The 16986-nt window shown below is 25.9% G+C and overlaps 1 protein-coding gene and 1 long non-coding RNA gene across 2 annotated transcripts in view; one reads left to right on the forward strand and one right to left on the reverse strand.

Moving 5' to 3' along the window:
- Positions 1-2828: 2828 nt before the first annotated feature.
- LOC108000425 (cardioacceleratory peptide receptor) overlaps positions 2829-16986 on the reverse strand; it is an 83329-nt gene continuing 69171 nt past the window's right edge. The window contains exons 5-8 of the mRNA XM_017060736.2: positions 13769-13863; positions 12509-12764; positions 6247-6427; positions 2829-5308 (exon numbers count right to left, since the gene is read on the reverse strand). Of these exons, the coding sequence (XP_016916225.1) occupies positions 5113-5308; positions 6247-6427; positions 12509-12764; positions 13769-13863 (728 nt within the window). The 3' untranslated portion in view covers positions 2829-5112. The remainder of the gene's footprint in view (positions 5309-6246; positions 6428-12508; positions 12765-13768; positions 13864-16986) is intronic.
- LOC114577868 (uncharacterized) lies at positions 5205-7069 on the forward strand. The gene is made up of 2 exons (XR_003698267.2): positions 5205-5344; positions 6254-7069. It is a non-coding gene; the product is annotated as an uncharacterized LOC114577868 (long non-coding RNA).

Below are 16986 nucleotides of genomic sequence, written 5' to 3' on the forward strand. Positions count from 1 at the left end.
CTTTTTCTCTTTTGGAAATTCAGAAAATTAATAAAAATTCAACAATGAAAGTTGGTAACACAAGAAAACTGTATTTATTAAAAACAAAAAATATTTATTTTGAATTGAAAAACAAATTCAAACAAAATTATTAATTTTTTTGTTTATAACTTTTTATAAACAATTTTACCAGCCGATAGTAAAAATGAAAAGAAACAACTTTTATCTGAAAAAAGTTTTTTTATATTTTTTATAATATTCAAGTAAAGTTGAAAAATAGTAATAGAATTTTTAGAAGTTGATTTCATCCGCTTAAAATAATTTTGGATAAAAAAAGAAAAAATTGTGTAATTCATGCCTACATATGCATTACGTGTTCTTTTATAATTTTATAATTAAAAATTATAAAAATATTTTATAATTTTTTGAATTTTCAGATTGGGGATTTTTTCTTGTTAATAAAATTGTAAAATTGTACTTTATTGTTTCAATGAATCTTATGAATAATTTAATTATTTTATTTGATTGTCTGCAACAATGAAATTATAAAGCTTTCTCTAATTTTGATTTTAATCTTTTACTGATGTATGACCTATTTTACTTATAATATACTGACGTATTTTATATGAAATATAAATAATTTGTTGATGTTTTTTACAACACAACGATTAAAAAAAAGACGATTTAAAAAAAGAAAGAAAATTTAATATTAATAATGATTTTCCTTTTTATTCAAATACTTTGTCAGACGTTATATTTTAAATAATTGTTGATAATTTTATGTAACTTTTTTATGACATAAGCAAGATAAAAACGGATGAAAATTTATAAAAGTGTATCTTCTTTGAAAAGACTTGTCAGCTATAATAACATTAAAGATATAATAATAAATATAAAAATTGCATATTTGAAAAATATTAATAATTATTTGATAAATTTAAAATTTAAATTTTTATAAATCAATATTTTTCTCTATCTAAAAGTTATAATGTAATTGTGAAATAAAAAGTAGTAAAAAATATTAATAAAAAATAATGATGTTTTATCATTTATTTTTAATTTTACAATTTCGGAAATAAATCTTGCATAAAATAATACTTTATTAAGTCAGCAAACATGATAAATTTTTTAATCAAACCAATGCTTACGAATGAGTCTTGAGTTCTTTAACCTCAATTATCGCATAAATTTAACAATTATTCTTATGAAAAATCGTTTGATATGAAATTCATTCATTGCAAATTCATGAAATCAAAAATAGAGACTTTTGAAGTAAGAAATACGAACTACAAATTGCTTTTTATTCATAGAAGAATAACACAATAAGTAACATCAACTTAAAAATTACAGATTTATAATAAAAAGATTTTAAAGTAAAATAATATTATAACTTAAAATCGATGAAAAATCAGTACACTTGGCGACGAAAAGTCAAAGTCTCCTGATTTTCTACAGAAAAAGCTAATAAAATTCTTTAAAACTTTCGAAAAACTATAAATCAAGATATATCTTTCTTTAACTTTTCTACAAAAAGAATTTCAACGGAAAATTTTTCTTTTTCTTTCAAATTTATTTGTTTCTTGCTAAATATTTCGCTCTTGTCTGCTTTTTTTTTAAAAGAAGTTTGCAACGTACGAGATATCAAAATTAAAAAATTAATTATGTTTCACGGAATCATCGTTGCAAATCGTTTCGAGCGAGTAAATAAGAGACGATGAAAAGGATCGTTTTGAGGTATCTCCCTCTTTATCGTGGCGCCACCATGCCGTTGAATTTTATAACTGGTACAAGCATAGGCCGTAAAAGGAAATGGAGAAACGCGAAGAAATTTTATTTCGCACAGTGGCGGCCTTCCTTCCGCGTGATTTGTCCGTTTGTGCGTGGGCCTGCCCTCGTAAAGAATTTACGAGTTCGAGACGTGGGCGAAATTACGTAAAATGAGTGGAAGAGAGAATGGGGAAAAAAAGGAGAACGGAAGAGGGAATGTTTGAAGATAAATTAGCAGGTAAATTAGAAATCAACTTAATTATATCGATCATGAATTAGGTTATATATCTCAATCGCGAGTTTTAAATGTTGCTTCAAATAAATACGATAATTGGACATTTAGAGCAATTAAAAATGAGAGACAACATAACATTGTTTATGTTAAAATTGATTGTAGTTATTATTTGGTCAAGTGTAAACAGATATTCGATAATTAATTTGATTTGAAATTTTTTGCGGTTATGGAAATATATTATTGACCTATTTAGGGTAAATATAGTGAAAGAGAAAGATTTATGAGTTTGCAATTATCGAAGAGAGAAACTTTTGTAATTATCTAAAAGAAATATTAATTTTTAGAAAAAAAATATTACGAACAAGAGAGAAAATTTTGAGATTTTAATCAAAAGAGATTAAAGAGATATTGTTTCTTAGAAAAATTAATGAATGAAAGAAAAAGATTTGATTTAAAAAATTCAAAAATTTTGCAATTATCGATTCGATATAATAATGACTTTAATAATAATAATAAACGATAATAATTTTTTTTATATATTATATAAGTAAATAAATACAATTATATTCTTTTTTGATTTTATTTTAATCAGAAAGATATCACAAATATATCGATAAAAATTGAATCGGAAACAATTGCAATTTGAGCTTGAATTGGACTACATTCTTACAATTTCATACAGCTTCTTAAAAGTTAGATATGAAAATAAAAAACTGAAGATAAATTTTTTTACTTACGTCATAAATTGATTTTTTTACTTATTTGTGCAATGAATTGTAAAATAAATAAATAAATTATTAAATTATTAAATTATCTGAAAATAAGGAGTTAAAAAAATATATTAATATTACATTCTTATATCGTGGACGAATTTATTCGATAATATGTACAAATTCTTTAGCGATGAAAATATAAATATATGGTAACATGTTCCTTTTTTAAATAAAATATACAATAAATAAAGAATAAAACGAGTTTTAAAAAACAATTTCATCTATTACTCTTTAAACATAACTTATACAGAGTACGATTTAATTTGAACACGCGATACGCAGTACGAAAGTTGAAATGGTCGATTAAATTCACTATTCAATTTCATCGACGATCGAATCTTTGTACGAGAAAATCCATTTTATCGTTGAACTTTCAATCTCATTTAATAGAGTTCATGGATGTACTATAAAGATATTCAGTGTCATTTAGAGATACAAAGGTGAATATGCTGTACAATTGCTATTCGCATTCGCAGGGATGCGCATCGATCGAGTCGAGAAAAATATTGGGCATTGATTTATCGTTCTCGTAGATCGCTCGCAAAATTGCACTCCCGAGGGCAAGGACGTTTTCGCGACGATCACGAGCGAATGGAATACATGAATATATTACACATTTATGATTACACGTATGTGTCTGCTTATACAAGGTGGTTTGATAACTTTGACCATCTAACTTTTATCTTTTCTGTAGATAAAATGATAAAATTTAGAATTTTGAAATTGAAATTTTTATTATTTCTTCTTTTCTTTTTTGGGTTAAAAAAAATAATTCTACAAAATACTTAGGATTTTTTGATACATGAAATAAATGCCCTATACTTATTATTAGTAATGATTATCAGTGATCAATGTATTTCAATAAATATTGAAAAATAATAAAATGTTATATGAAAAATTTTTATTAAGAAAGATAAGAACAATGGCCAAATTGCTTCCCAATTTATCCATTTCAGAGGCACTAAGGATTTTTTAAGAATTGATATAAATTGTTTATTTAACATTTATTTATTTTATTATAATTACATTATCATATTTTATCATATTTTAGATGTATTCAGATTATTCTTTCACGTATGAAAAAATTATTATATACATATTATAGTCCCATACTGTAGATACAACTTTCGTAAAGAAATATAAGAGATATTCAAGGTAACGATGAGTTATTGAACCACCCTGTATTTGTGTATGCTTACGTTATATACATACGTACAGTATATAGACACATATGTGTATATAATGTACACATGAAGCTGATGTCCGCTATGTATATATGTACATATATGTATATTTTGAGCGTATCATTTTCCGCATAAATTGATCGATTCGCCAAGCTAATGTTCTCTCCATCCTCCTAAAAGTTTGAAACAGCTTCATCAAAGTAAAACTTATTCAATAAGTCGATAATTCGAGTTATAGTTCTTTACTTTTCGTATGCCACTGTCCGCTGTTAATAAACTATTTATATTTGTTCTTTCAGTTTTAGAATTTTATATAACAATCTTTGGTTGTAATCTTTTCACGATATCGCATATAATCAATGTAATATTTCAATTAATCGTTAAATGAATATATTTCCTTTCGGTAAAACAGATCTCAAACTTTAATACATTATATTTTTACATCAATTCTATTATAAATAATTGACAAAAAAAGATTTGACTCTGAAGGAATTAATTAGAGGATGAAAAAAACATACACCACGATCAAATTTGCTTTAAATACTGATCATGTAATGTGAGCATAAAAAACTTATTTTATTCATATTTTTCTCCTGATTTTAATATTAATTACGTACGTTGGTGTTGTTCAGCAGTTGCTTGTACGTACAGAGCGATAAGAAGTCGCGAATAACATTCGGGCAATATCGTGAAACTTCGGTCGACATTCGGATAGCCGAAAGCAATATTCGGCTATTTTCGGGCAAGATCGAGAAGCTTTAGATAAAAAGTAATGTAACAAGACCAAAGTTTAATTTTGTTATTAATTTTACCCTCAGCATCTCTTTTGGTTAACCGCAAGCTTCTTTATCTGCAAAATGGCAGGCTAAACAGCACTGATATTAAGATATAGTTTGTACTGTAACAGAGAGTTCTAATCTCTTTTCGTATTAATTTTTCGTATACCTGAGACATAAAAAAGAATGGATAAACGATCGAAAAGAAAATTTCAGAAATCCACGTCTACACGAAAGATAGACGGAGCATTGATAATTTTGGATTGACATAACAATACTCGTAGTCTCTTCGTCGAAGCTCAAAAGGAGCAATTTTTTCGATGAAAGAATTCTATGCAGATTTAAGATGTATCTCACTCAAGAAAATGCGATCAGGTTTCTTTTTCATCGTCCATTTATTACACCAGTGACACCATAACTCGTTTCCTAGATGTAGAATGTAACATGGCGATGTGACCGCTTCTTCTCGAAGATTGAGCCGTTAAAGATGTCGTCACTGTCGTCCTTGTGCTACTGTTTGGAGCACCAGTGCCGAAACAATGATGTGGGTTCGTCGCACACCACCCAGAAACCCATGATATCACTTGTGTATTTCTGTTAAATTAGAATCATTCTGTTTGGTTTAAACAGGTTTGTATTTTTTTTTTTTTTTACATTAATTGTATAAAAGATAAAATAATATTGAAACTTTTCGTTCTTTTGAATTGAATTATTAATCTTTCCAGAATAAAATATTTGATTTAAATTAAAAATGAGTTTTGAGAGATCTTTAAAGTTTCAGATTTCTTTTTTTTTCTTTTTTTAAAGAATATTTGTTTTTTTCAAAATCTTAACATTATTAAAATTCTTTAAATCCAAATTTATAATTAGCCAATAATAAAAGTAATTACTTCTTTGATTTTAAATATAACAGAGTATCAATTATCCAAATCTCGATTATTATTAAAACAATGTGCACTATTAATATAATAATATAACAAATTTATATCATAATGTATATAATAACATTAACATTAACTATATGTTATATTTGTTTTTTTTTATTTTTTAATATACATTGTTATTTAAAAGTATTTCTTTCAAAAGTAAATTAATATTTTGTATAATATATTTTAAATTATAGCAATAATTATTTTTGTATTCAAGTAAGTAATTAATTAATTTTCCATATTTATAAACTATATAAATATACATGAATTACTTCTTAGTCTTATTTGGTTGAGATAACCGATATTACTCTTTATTTTTTAAAACCAATCAATTAAAAAAAAATTCTAAGTTTAAATAGAAACAAATTCATATCGTCATATAAATTTATTTTTTTTCTCGTGAATTATTTATATAAATTGTTTAGTTAATTTTCGAAAATTTCAAATCAGAAAAATCAGCAAAAATGTTTCAAGAACTTAAAATTTTTTAAAATTCTCGAGAAATCGATCGACTTATTCTTTAAATTCTTTGATATATTCAAATCTCGAATAGGTACTTTAGCTCAAAGCACCAAGCTTTACTTTCATATCTTGGAACCTTACCTTACAGTTTTACAAAACGACGTGCTGAAGAGACAATATATTATTGGATTAGCAGCTGAATTCAAAGTCGTTAAACTTTGAATGAAAGTGGCAACGGCGACGACAGTTTGGGTCTTTGGCAGATATCCGAAAACTTGAAGGAGATCGAACACTATATAGGGGCTCCAACAAAGAATGAATACTGAAACGTGAAAAAATCGTTTTTGATTAGACTTCATACTTTGAATATTCTTACTTTGACATTATCTTTTTATTATTTCCATTATTCTTTTAAATATAATTGTTTCGAAAGTTCTAATTATGATAATAGTTCATAATTATGATAAATACATAATTTTTTTCTTTTTAAATATTCAAGTTGTAATTATTATATATGTATTATTTTTGATATTGTTTACTAAGAATATTTAATTAGTAGAAAAGATTTATACATTATTTTTTTTTACAATAAACTAGTTCAATTTAAGTTGTAATTATCATATATGTATATATTATTTTTGATATTATATACTATTATATTTAACACATAACAAATATCATTTGAATTAAGGATATTTAATTAATAGAAAGGATTTACTCATTTGTGAAAATATAAATATTGCATATGTAAAAATTAATAAAATTATCATTGATATTTACAATATTAATATCGAAAATCAAAGAAATTATTGAAAAATTTAAGATAACTGAAAAATCTCATTTCAAAACTCTTCGAAATCGATTATTAATTTTAAATGAATGGTTATGCAAAAGTGTGAATGAGAAATTTTAAAAAGATGGAAATCTATCGCGGTTGAGTGGAGAATAAAAGTTGCAAAATTAATTTCCTCGTAAAACATCATGCCCGCCATCTTCTCCTCTCATTTTTTTTTTTTCATTTTCCTCAACGACATGAATATTCATGCTTGGTAACCAAGTAAAATAAATTATCCAGCTACTACTATCTTTGACGTCGAAATAAATAAGAGTAATCTCTTTTCTAACAAAGAATTACTGAAGAAAAAAACAAAAAAAAAAAAAAGAAAAAAAATTAGTTTAATGTAATATTTATGTAAGTTTCTATCTAGTCAAATTTTACATTTTTATATCGAGGAATGCAATGAATATTTGCCAAGAGAAATTAACAAACTTAAATCGCATTGTCTCGTTCTCGAATAAACGTGACTAAATAATATGATACGATTAAGGAAAATCGGATAAAAGCTTATCTTAATTCGTTTAACTCGAGAAGTTAATGAGAAAATAATCGAAAACATAATTAAGAATAATGAGATTTTGCAGAGAGTACGAGATATTTTAATCGTGGATGAATTGTTAAAATTGATCATTTTAAGAGAATTTAATTTTTAAAATGATTTTTCTTTATTTTTCGTATTAAAATTGTCGGAGCAAAAGGGGAGAAAGATTTGAGTATGAAAATTAAAATGAAAATTAAAATAAAATGTTAATACGAAGTATTATTGCCTCTGGATTTATACAATATCCCAAATTTCATTATTTCATATTTGATATAAAATAGTCTGAAGATTTGTGTTATTCATCATCATTATTATTATTATTATTATTATTATTAATATTACGTAAAATATAACTTAAAAATCTAAAGTTTGACAAATAAAATATTGAATTAAATACACGTCTGCAAATATTCCTTTTAAAGAATAGTTTTAATTAAGAGTTTCAATTAAAAGCATCGCGTGATTCCATTCTTTTGAAAAATTCGAAAAATTTCAAACGAATTTTATCTTTGAATTTGCATTTCAGAAAAAATTCAGAAATCAAAAGAGACGTACAACGTAAAAGATAAACATTCTGAGTTTCGAGAGTTTCGTATTTATGTATTTACATCAGAAAATTTTGACGCATCTTCGGAAGGATAAACAAAAACAAAGAAACTTCTAGGTTATCTGCGGATGTTTATGTACTTATGCAAAATTTGAACATAATTTGACAAGAATATATTATAATATTCAAAAATATACGAAATGTTATATCCAAGTATACTTTGAATTATAATATCTGAGAAATAAAGCAAATCTTTCTTTAAATCTTCATTTCTTTACTCGTAAAAATCTCTTGTTTACTTATGAAAGTTTCGAGAATAGATTCCACGGTAAACCAGAGAACTAAATTAAATTCTATTTTTGATGATTCCTTGTCTTAAATACACAGCATCGACGAAATTGCATAAAAGCTTCGAAGTGTTCGCATGAACGAACGCATTGTTCGATGCCTCTTGCTTATTCTAAACGAACCCTTTTATCATTATTTCGGTAGAAATATCGATCGCGCTTAAGTTTATCGACCTCGATTTTCGTCCTGCACATCGCTTAATCTTGACATCTTTCTCTAATCTGATTAACGATGGAGTCGAGGGGGGAGACGATTGGTGATGCGACACTAGCGCCACGCTATTATAACCTATTATATATACATTTATAATTTTTCTTCTAATTATTTTTATCATTTATATTTTGTATCTTATATGCCTAATTACTTTTCTATTCAAATTATTACAATTTTATTAATTTTTGAAACTTTCCACTCGTCACAGCGTTAAGAGAATTAATTATGAATTTGAGAGTTTGCTTTCGACAGTTATTTTTTCGACGCGAAAATTAAAATTAGTCATCCCAGTGTTAAAAATAGTCGATAAATCAAACAAGTCTTTTATAAATTGATGTTATGATCCATGGTTGTTTCGACGAGAAATGATTTTGTCGGTATATCCATTTTAATACTTTTCTCGAATTCGAATTGTAGCGAAGAGAGTTGCATGGATGAAGCTGAAATCTCATTTGATCGATTTCCATTGGGGACGATTTTCCTTGACTAGAAAAAAGAAAAAAAAAAAAAGAATTTTTAACCGAGACATCGTCGAGAAACGAATCTGATTAGAGCAAGGTAATTCTTGTTACATATAAACTCGTTCCCCCGAGAGATGTAAAGAAGAGGACAGTTATTTTGAACGAGGCAAAGGATGTGAAACTTTTTCAACTCGGCCATCTTAGTAATTTCAACTTAATCACGACAAAAAATAATTTCGATCTTTGATATTGTACACGTTTGACGTCAATTCCATTGGGTTTATAAAAAAAAAAAAAATTATGTTATAATTTTTCTTTCCTTCCTTTCTATCCCGTTGTTTTAGAAGATTGGTATTGTCCTCTATGGGCTTGAATTTCTACAGCTCTGTACTTAACGAAATGAAAGAACAGTGGTTACGAGTACAAAGGAAGATTTCATTTTCTAAAGAATGAAATTTTCTTGGATTTCACGAGGTGTAATTTTTTCAAGATTTTATTTATAGTATTTAAACAATACTAAAAATAAATAATATAATTAGGAAGAAAAGATAAATGCATAAATGCAAAGTTTTTTCTTATTTAAATTTATAAAATATTATAAAAATTTATCAATATCTGTATTTCAATATTTAAATTAACAAAAATTAAATAGATAAAAACAATAATTCCGATTTTAACAATAATTTTAATTCTTAATTTACAATCTGATATTAGATTTATTATATTATTATTATTACAATGCATTAAGATACATTTGCAATATGAAGAATTTATTTGTTCGACATTTTAATTTCATTATGGCGCTATTTCAATGGTAGAAATGATACAAACGAAACAAAAAAAAAAATTGTATGATATTTTTCATTAGCAATTTTTCGCAATTATTAGCAAAAGATGTTCCAAGTTTCGTAAACTCTGAATTATGATTAATCATCTTATGTGAACATAATGTATTTAATGAACGACTAACGTGCAATATTATTATTAATATAAAATCATGTTTGATGCTTTAACAATTTTTTTTAACAATATTTTCAACAATATTAGTTGAAATTGCAATTATTTAAATTAAAAGTTTATATATAAAAATATAATTCTTGTACAAAATTAAAAAAATATTTGTACAATAATTTATAAACTAATAGATGGACATTTTTTTACAGATTTTATAATTTTAAACTAAAATTGTAATCAAATAAATCAATAAAAAATTTTTTAAAAATACATAATAAAAAGTAAATAAATAAATATTCGTAGACTTCATTATCAATTTAATTATATCAGAAATATAAATCTATAATTTCAATTAAAATTAAAAGACGATAAATGTATCAAAGGCAAAGTAAATACACTTTCTATGAAATTAAATTAAATTATAACAAAGTATTAGTATTATTATTTATATTATTGATAAAATTAAAACATTAATAATTTTCTTGTTAAAAGGAATGAAAATCAAATAGAAGAAAGACGATAAATTATAAATTTAATTTATTTCTACAAATATAATAATAATATATTGTATTATAAAAATATACTCTCTTATAAAAGATATTTCTAATATTTCAAATTACATAAAATTATATATAAAACAATTGAGAAAATTGATAAATTTGATTTCATGCCAACTCGAGCAACGATTTTCCCAATCGAAAAATAATTTTGCTCTACAATAATTATGCACAAAAATTTTCATAAAAATCGGATATTTTTCATCGTAGGATAGATATCGATTGGATCATCCAGAAAAATAAATGTGAATTCCAAGAATTATCAACTTTTCCTCTCTTGGCTTCTACTTCATTGCCTCTTAACTTACTAACGAGAACATTTCTTTCCAGCAAAGGATAGAGATAAAAATTGATGGAAACAAAAATTATAACCCACGAGATAATAACCGACGACAATATCTCGAGATCATTGAAATCACTGGAATGGCCATCGCAAAAACCTGGATTTCAGATTCCACAAGAATAATCCCCGCGCGACGATTAAGCAGAGAGCGCGACACTTAACCGGCCACCAATCGAATTCCAAACGATTTCCCGGAGAAGTTCGAGGGGAGATCGGAGAAATCGTCCATCCCCCTCCAAACCTATCCTTTTCGCACGCCGCAAATGTATGAAGGAGGAGGAGGGCGAGGAAATGGAAAAGGCATCTTTACGATTCTCCCCTCCCTCTCCCCCCTCTCCTCGTCCCTGATAAACGTGGATTCAATTGGACAAGTTCGCTCGACTTGGATCGTCCCGCGTTCATTAAATTTTTATGCCGTATAGCAGTGGCACTCCTCCCCTCCCCCATCCCTCCCTTCCAAAAAAATCGGGGGATTTTAAATTAAGTTATCGTTGCATCATCTCTCACGACCATAAAAATTTTGGCAAGTTTACGACATCGGTTAACTTTGATACCGTATCCCGTGAAACTGGTTCAATAGTATTCTAAAGCAGAATTAGACGAAGTTTCGTCGCGGTCGAGAGTTTTACGATTATTGTTCTTCGCCAGACGTAAATCTATTCTTTCGAAACTTGTGCGTGTGTTTAAGTAAGTATGGTTATGCGTGGTTATCTGGTTTGCCAAAAAATATTCGGCTAATTTACTCATCGATTTGAGGAGAGATGGATTTTTTTGAATTGGCAGGGATTCGCGGATAGGAATAGCGAGAAACAATAATAAATAAGTGTTGTAAGAATAAAAAAAAAATTGAGTCGATAATAATTTTATAATTATGAAAAATTCCTTAAACAACCGAACATCTGAATTCACTTTAATGTATTTTAATGTATTAATACTTCAATGCAAAAATATTTTTTTCCTTGGTTTTTATATATGTTTATTTCAAATTATATATAAAATAAATTATTTAAACATCACAATTTTAGAATCGATTCTCTCTACAGGTGATTCTATAGAAGTATTATTATTCTGTTGACAGAGACGGTATGAAACGTCATTGCCACAGGAACATGATAACATCGATTGTCATTAATATTCAAAATATTGATTGAACGGAATCGCTTTCCGGACACGATCGTGCTTCCGAGCAAATATCATATCATTTTGTAAATAATGGAACGAAGCGTAAATAATTATACGTATATAGTAATATATAATAAAAGTAAGTATTATATAATAAAAATAAGTATTATAAAAAATTTGTAAACGAACAAATGTAATGAGAAACCGAGCCAAATATTTAAAGTATCGTATAATTTTGCATATTTTGCGTATCATACATCGCTTAAATTTATTAAACGTATTTGTTTTTCCTTTCCCCTTCTTCTTTCCCCTCCAAAGATGTTTTACGAATAAATGAAAAAACGCGATCGGATTAACCGTATATTACATACATTTGATATATTTTATGCAATATTATATATATATATATATTCATGTCACGTGACCTGCGCAAGACAGATGCGCAAAGTCAAAGTGACAGGTCCACGATTCTTACTCACCGAACACTATAACGAGGGTCATTTTGACCGTCTTAACTTTGGCTCTAGGGATAAGTCCTCGAGACGATACCCTCCTGGTGTCCCTAGTGGGTCCCTGGCGTAATGCCCCCCCTTGCGACCATATAGTGGCCACGATCACAGCATAACAGCCCCCTATTATCAGGGTAGGAGCTATAAAGAGGGTGAAGCTGACCAAGCTCATGTAGATCCTCCACTGCGTAGGCGAGCCCAGGTCTATCCAGCATTGTGTCTTCCCCTGGTGAACCGTCCTGTCGATTATCCTCGTGCCACGGCCGAAATTAACCCAACAATCGTTCGTTTAAATCGTATCACCTCGTATAATTTCACGTAATGGGGTACACAAGATTTTGAACACTTTGACGTTTTGAAATAATGTTTTCGATCAAATTTGTTAACAATTGTTAACAAGATGCGTATTTTACGTGTACATGTTTGATATTGCTAAAGGGATAATATCTTTAAATGGATTTCAATATCTAGTTAGGTTAGAATTTTGTAAATATGATATATATATCTTTGTGTACATTTTATTAATTTTGTATAGGGAATATGAGACAGTATAGCCAACGTCAAAGTGTTAAAATGATTTTATTAAAAGAAATTATTTTTTCTATGAAAGTTTGAAATATTTTTAAAATTTAAAATTACATGAAACATTTTATTGGAAAAAAAGTATTTTTTTTCTATATACATCTTAAGATAAAGATCTGATTTCATAATAATTTTATTAAAAATTCAATTTCGTACGATTCCGTAACAATTAATTTTCTATTTAAAATTAAATGATCGATTCTTCTCAAGAAACAATTCTATCGAATAGAATCGTAATTAAAATCGATTTGGAATAATTTCAAACCATTTCAGGTCGATAGATGTTTAACGTAATTTTACGAATAATCTTTTTCCTCGTAAAATAATCTCGTAATGATACGCATAAATAATTTCATTATTCGATCATTTTTAATCTAAACTAGATAAAAATTTTCAATTTCGTGTAAAAATTTAATCGTTAACGAATTAAATCGAATGATCATCAATTTTAAAAATTTCATCGTTTCGTTTAATTAAAATCGAAATCTTCGACTGAAAAAATTGAAAAAATTTATCGGAGAATTCTACAATTTCTCATTTAATTAAGCGATGAAAATTCTTTGAAAAAATTCCACGACATATTGTTGTTTGTTGTTTAACGGAAATGAAAATCTTCTGAAAATTTTTTTTTAACAAATCGATCGATACCTCTACACGCTTCTCTTCGTAGAGGAAAATGATCGGCGCGCTAAACAATGCCGATAATCCCCAGGCACTTATCACCAAGGCTCTAGCTCTCCACCCTGTAATTAAAATTGGATTTCCATCGTTAAATCGATTTCTCCACAATGGCGAAGCAATTCTGGGGAAGCAAATTCGTTATGTCATCCTTATGATTATGGCACGAGCTATAAAGAACAGAGTTGAGCTTCACGAATTTCGAACTCATCCCATTCATAACACGAACGCATCTCGAGAGTTAAGGTAACTCTCGAAAGTTAAGATAAAATTTAGAAAGATCGATCGATTCGAAATTGGCGAGTAATAGGGGAAGGTTGAATAAATATTATTTGAAATTTTAGCCTCAGCTACTTATTTTCGAAGATATTAATGAAAAATGTTAATTCTACCTATAAAGAATATGATTGAAAATATCGATATCTTCGTTAGTAGATGTCGTTGTCGTCGAGTTTCTAGTAACTGATGTATACATATTATATTGACGATAACGACATCTACAAGATGTGTATAATATATATATAGGATATTCCATGTTCATTCGTTTCTGAGAAAAATTGTAAATAAATACTTTTAAATTCTAACTTGATTCAATATCCATTACAAAATTTCGTCTTCGAAACGCATAATAATAACAATTGTTAATTATCTGTGAGCCAAACTTTTTCTTTATCGTCAAACGCTTTAATTTTTTGAGAACAAGTGATTAGATTTTATGAATAAAGCATCCTAAAGTGATATAAATAAATCTTACAACGCTATTACAGTGAAGCTATTGCATTAGCGGTTTTTAATGATCAGTAATGTCTATATGTGCAATTTTAAATATTTGTATATTATAAACAATATATAAAAAAATCTCCAAAAGATTGTGATATTTTTCAAAATTTTTTTAATGATTATATTTATATTAATTATTAGTACATATTTATAAATTAACTATGATATATTGGTATACAAATGTTTTAAATAAATTTTAATCATTTTTAATTCGTAATTAAGTTATATTGAGTTTGGCTATAGGATTATAATAAAAAGAAATAAAAATAATAAAAATTCATACGTATATACGAAATATGGTAATGATTATTAAAATTTGTAATTAAATTCCGTTCAAGTTTTCAAATTTTAAAACTTAATTTTAAAACTAAATTTTAAAAAAACACGAAAAATATTGAAAATCGAAACTGGTTTTAATTTTTTTTGATTGTATCGAAAATTTTTCATTAATATCTTAGAAATTAATAAATACCACGAAGCCAAAATTTTATCCTTTTCTTCAAAAAAGTACAAATCAAATGAAAATTATTCGTCGAGAATTATTTTTTATTAAGTAAACATTTAAATTAAGAATGAAAATTATTAACATTTTGTGAAAAATATTTTCTAAAGTGTTTTTAGAAAATATTTTCTAAAAAATATTTATTGAAAATGAAAATTATAATAGAAAAATAATAATTTTCAAACAATGTTTTATTCTCAAAGTTTATTTATATCCTTATCCGAATGATAAAATAAAAAAAAAGAGAGAGAGAGAAAAGGAATATAATGATACATAAAAATATAATCAAAAGTTTCGATGGAATAAAGAAACTTCCATTTCATTATTTTAATAACAGAATAATGTTTTGATATTTTTATTTTTAAATATGGAATCTATACTGTAATGTGGAGAAATATTATTCAAAGAAAAAAAGGAATTTACATCAATGTTATTAAAATAGAAAAGAAAATTGATTAATCAAGGAAACATGGAATTTTTTAATGTCTTTTTATTCTGTCACGATTTTTCATCTTTTGGCTTGCTTCTCTATATATGATATGCATTAGGTACAGCTTGGTGGAATAAAGAAAAAATGAGATTGTAATGCTCGTTGATCTACTTTGAGAATGACATCTTGATCATTGGTAAATGTATCTCAGATGCTAGTTCGTGACGGAAAAAGAAATGTGAAAAAATATGAAGGAAAATGATTCATTCGTTGGAGCATGTATTTTTCTTCTATTTATAACTTTTTTTTTAAATATTAACTGGATAATTATAAAAATGTATCTATTCTATTAAATATTGTGATAGTTTTTTTAAATATTCTTTGTTAATTTTAAGGGATTGATTATTTAGATTTAACAATAAAAATAGAAAGAATATATATTAAACGGATTTTCATTCATGAATCTTGTGACAACATTATTGGAAATGTTTGTTGAACAATTACAAATATATATAATATTTATTTTATAAATATTACAATTTTAGGAAGTATCTTTTATATTATTTATAGAATAATCTTTCTTAATATTCTCTTTAATATTCTTAAAGATGAGATTAAATATTCTTACTTTGTTTAATAGAAATATATAGAAATATATATTAGAAAAAAGAAAACAGTTTTTTTAATATTCTCTATTTGTAATTCTAGAAATGATTGTTTAATATTTTTATAAATTAAATATTCTTATTCTGCTTAATGGAAACAAAAAAATATAAATATGGATGTGAAAATGTTTTATGAACAATTATAAATATTTATCTAATTTATAAATATCTTAATTTGAATGAAAAATAATCTTTCTAGACATTCTCTATTTTTCTACAGATGATTGTTCATATTATTTAAGAATAAAAAGAGAATCTTAAAAAAATGAACAAATTTTTATTTAAATTAATTTTGTGATAACATTATTATAATTGCTCTAATGAATTTTCTATAAATGGATAATTAAACATAATTGAATGATAAACATGAAAAATATAAATATTTATTATTTAAATTTCACAAATTATTATTTATTTTATTATTATATACTTTTTTTCTTATAAAAGTAATGATACATTTTTATGATCATATAGATTTTTTATTAGAAATTGGAATTTCAATAATTTCATTTATGTAACAAAATTTGAGATTTGAATTTAATAACAATATCGATAAATAATGAAATATTCAATATATAATAATATATTTTGTTAAATTAAATTATTTTTAAAATAAAAGTTAAAAAAAATGATTAAGAGTTAAGCAAGGAATCGGTAAACTCAAAATGGATCTATACAGGTATCATAAAGTTCAAAAAAACAAAAAGTTATAATAAAATAACAAGTTGTATATATTTTATATCCAATTAAAAGTTGAAAGCAAGTACCATAATCTTGATGAAACACTCACTAGGATTACATTAGTAATTAT

This window comes from Apis cerana, linkage group LG16, assembly GCF_029169275.1.
Source record: "Apis cerana isolate GH-2021 linkage group LG16, AcerK_1.0, whole genome shotgun sequence".
NCBI lineage: Eukaryota > Metazoa > Arthropoda > Insecta > Hymenoptera > Apidae > Apis > Apis cerana.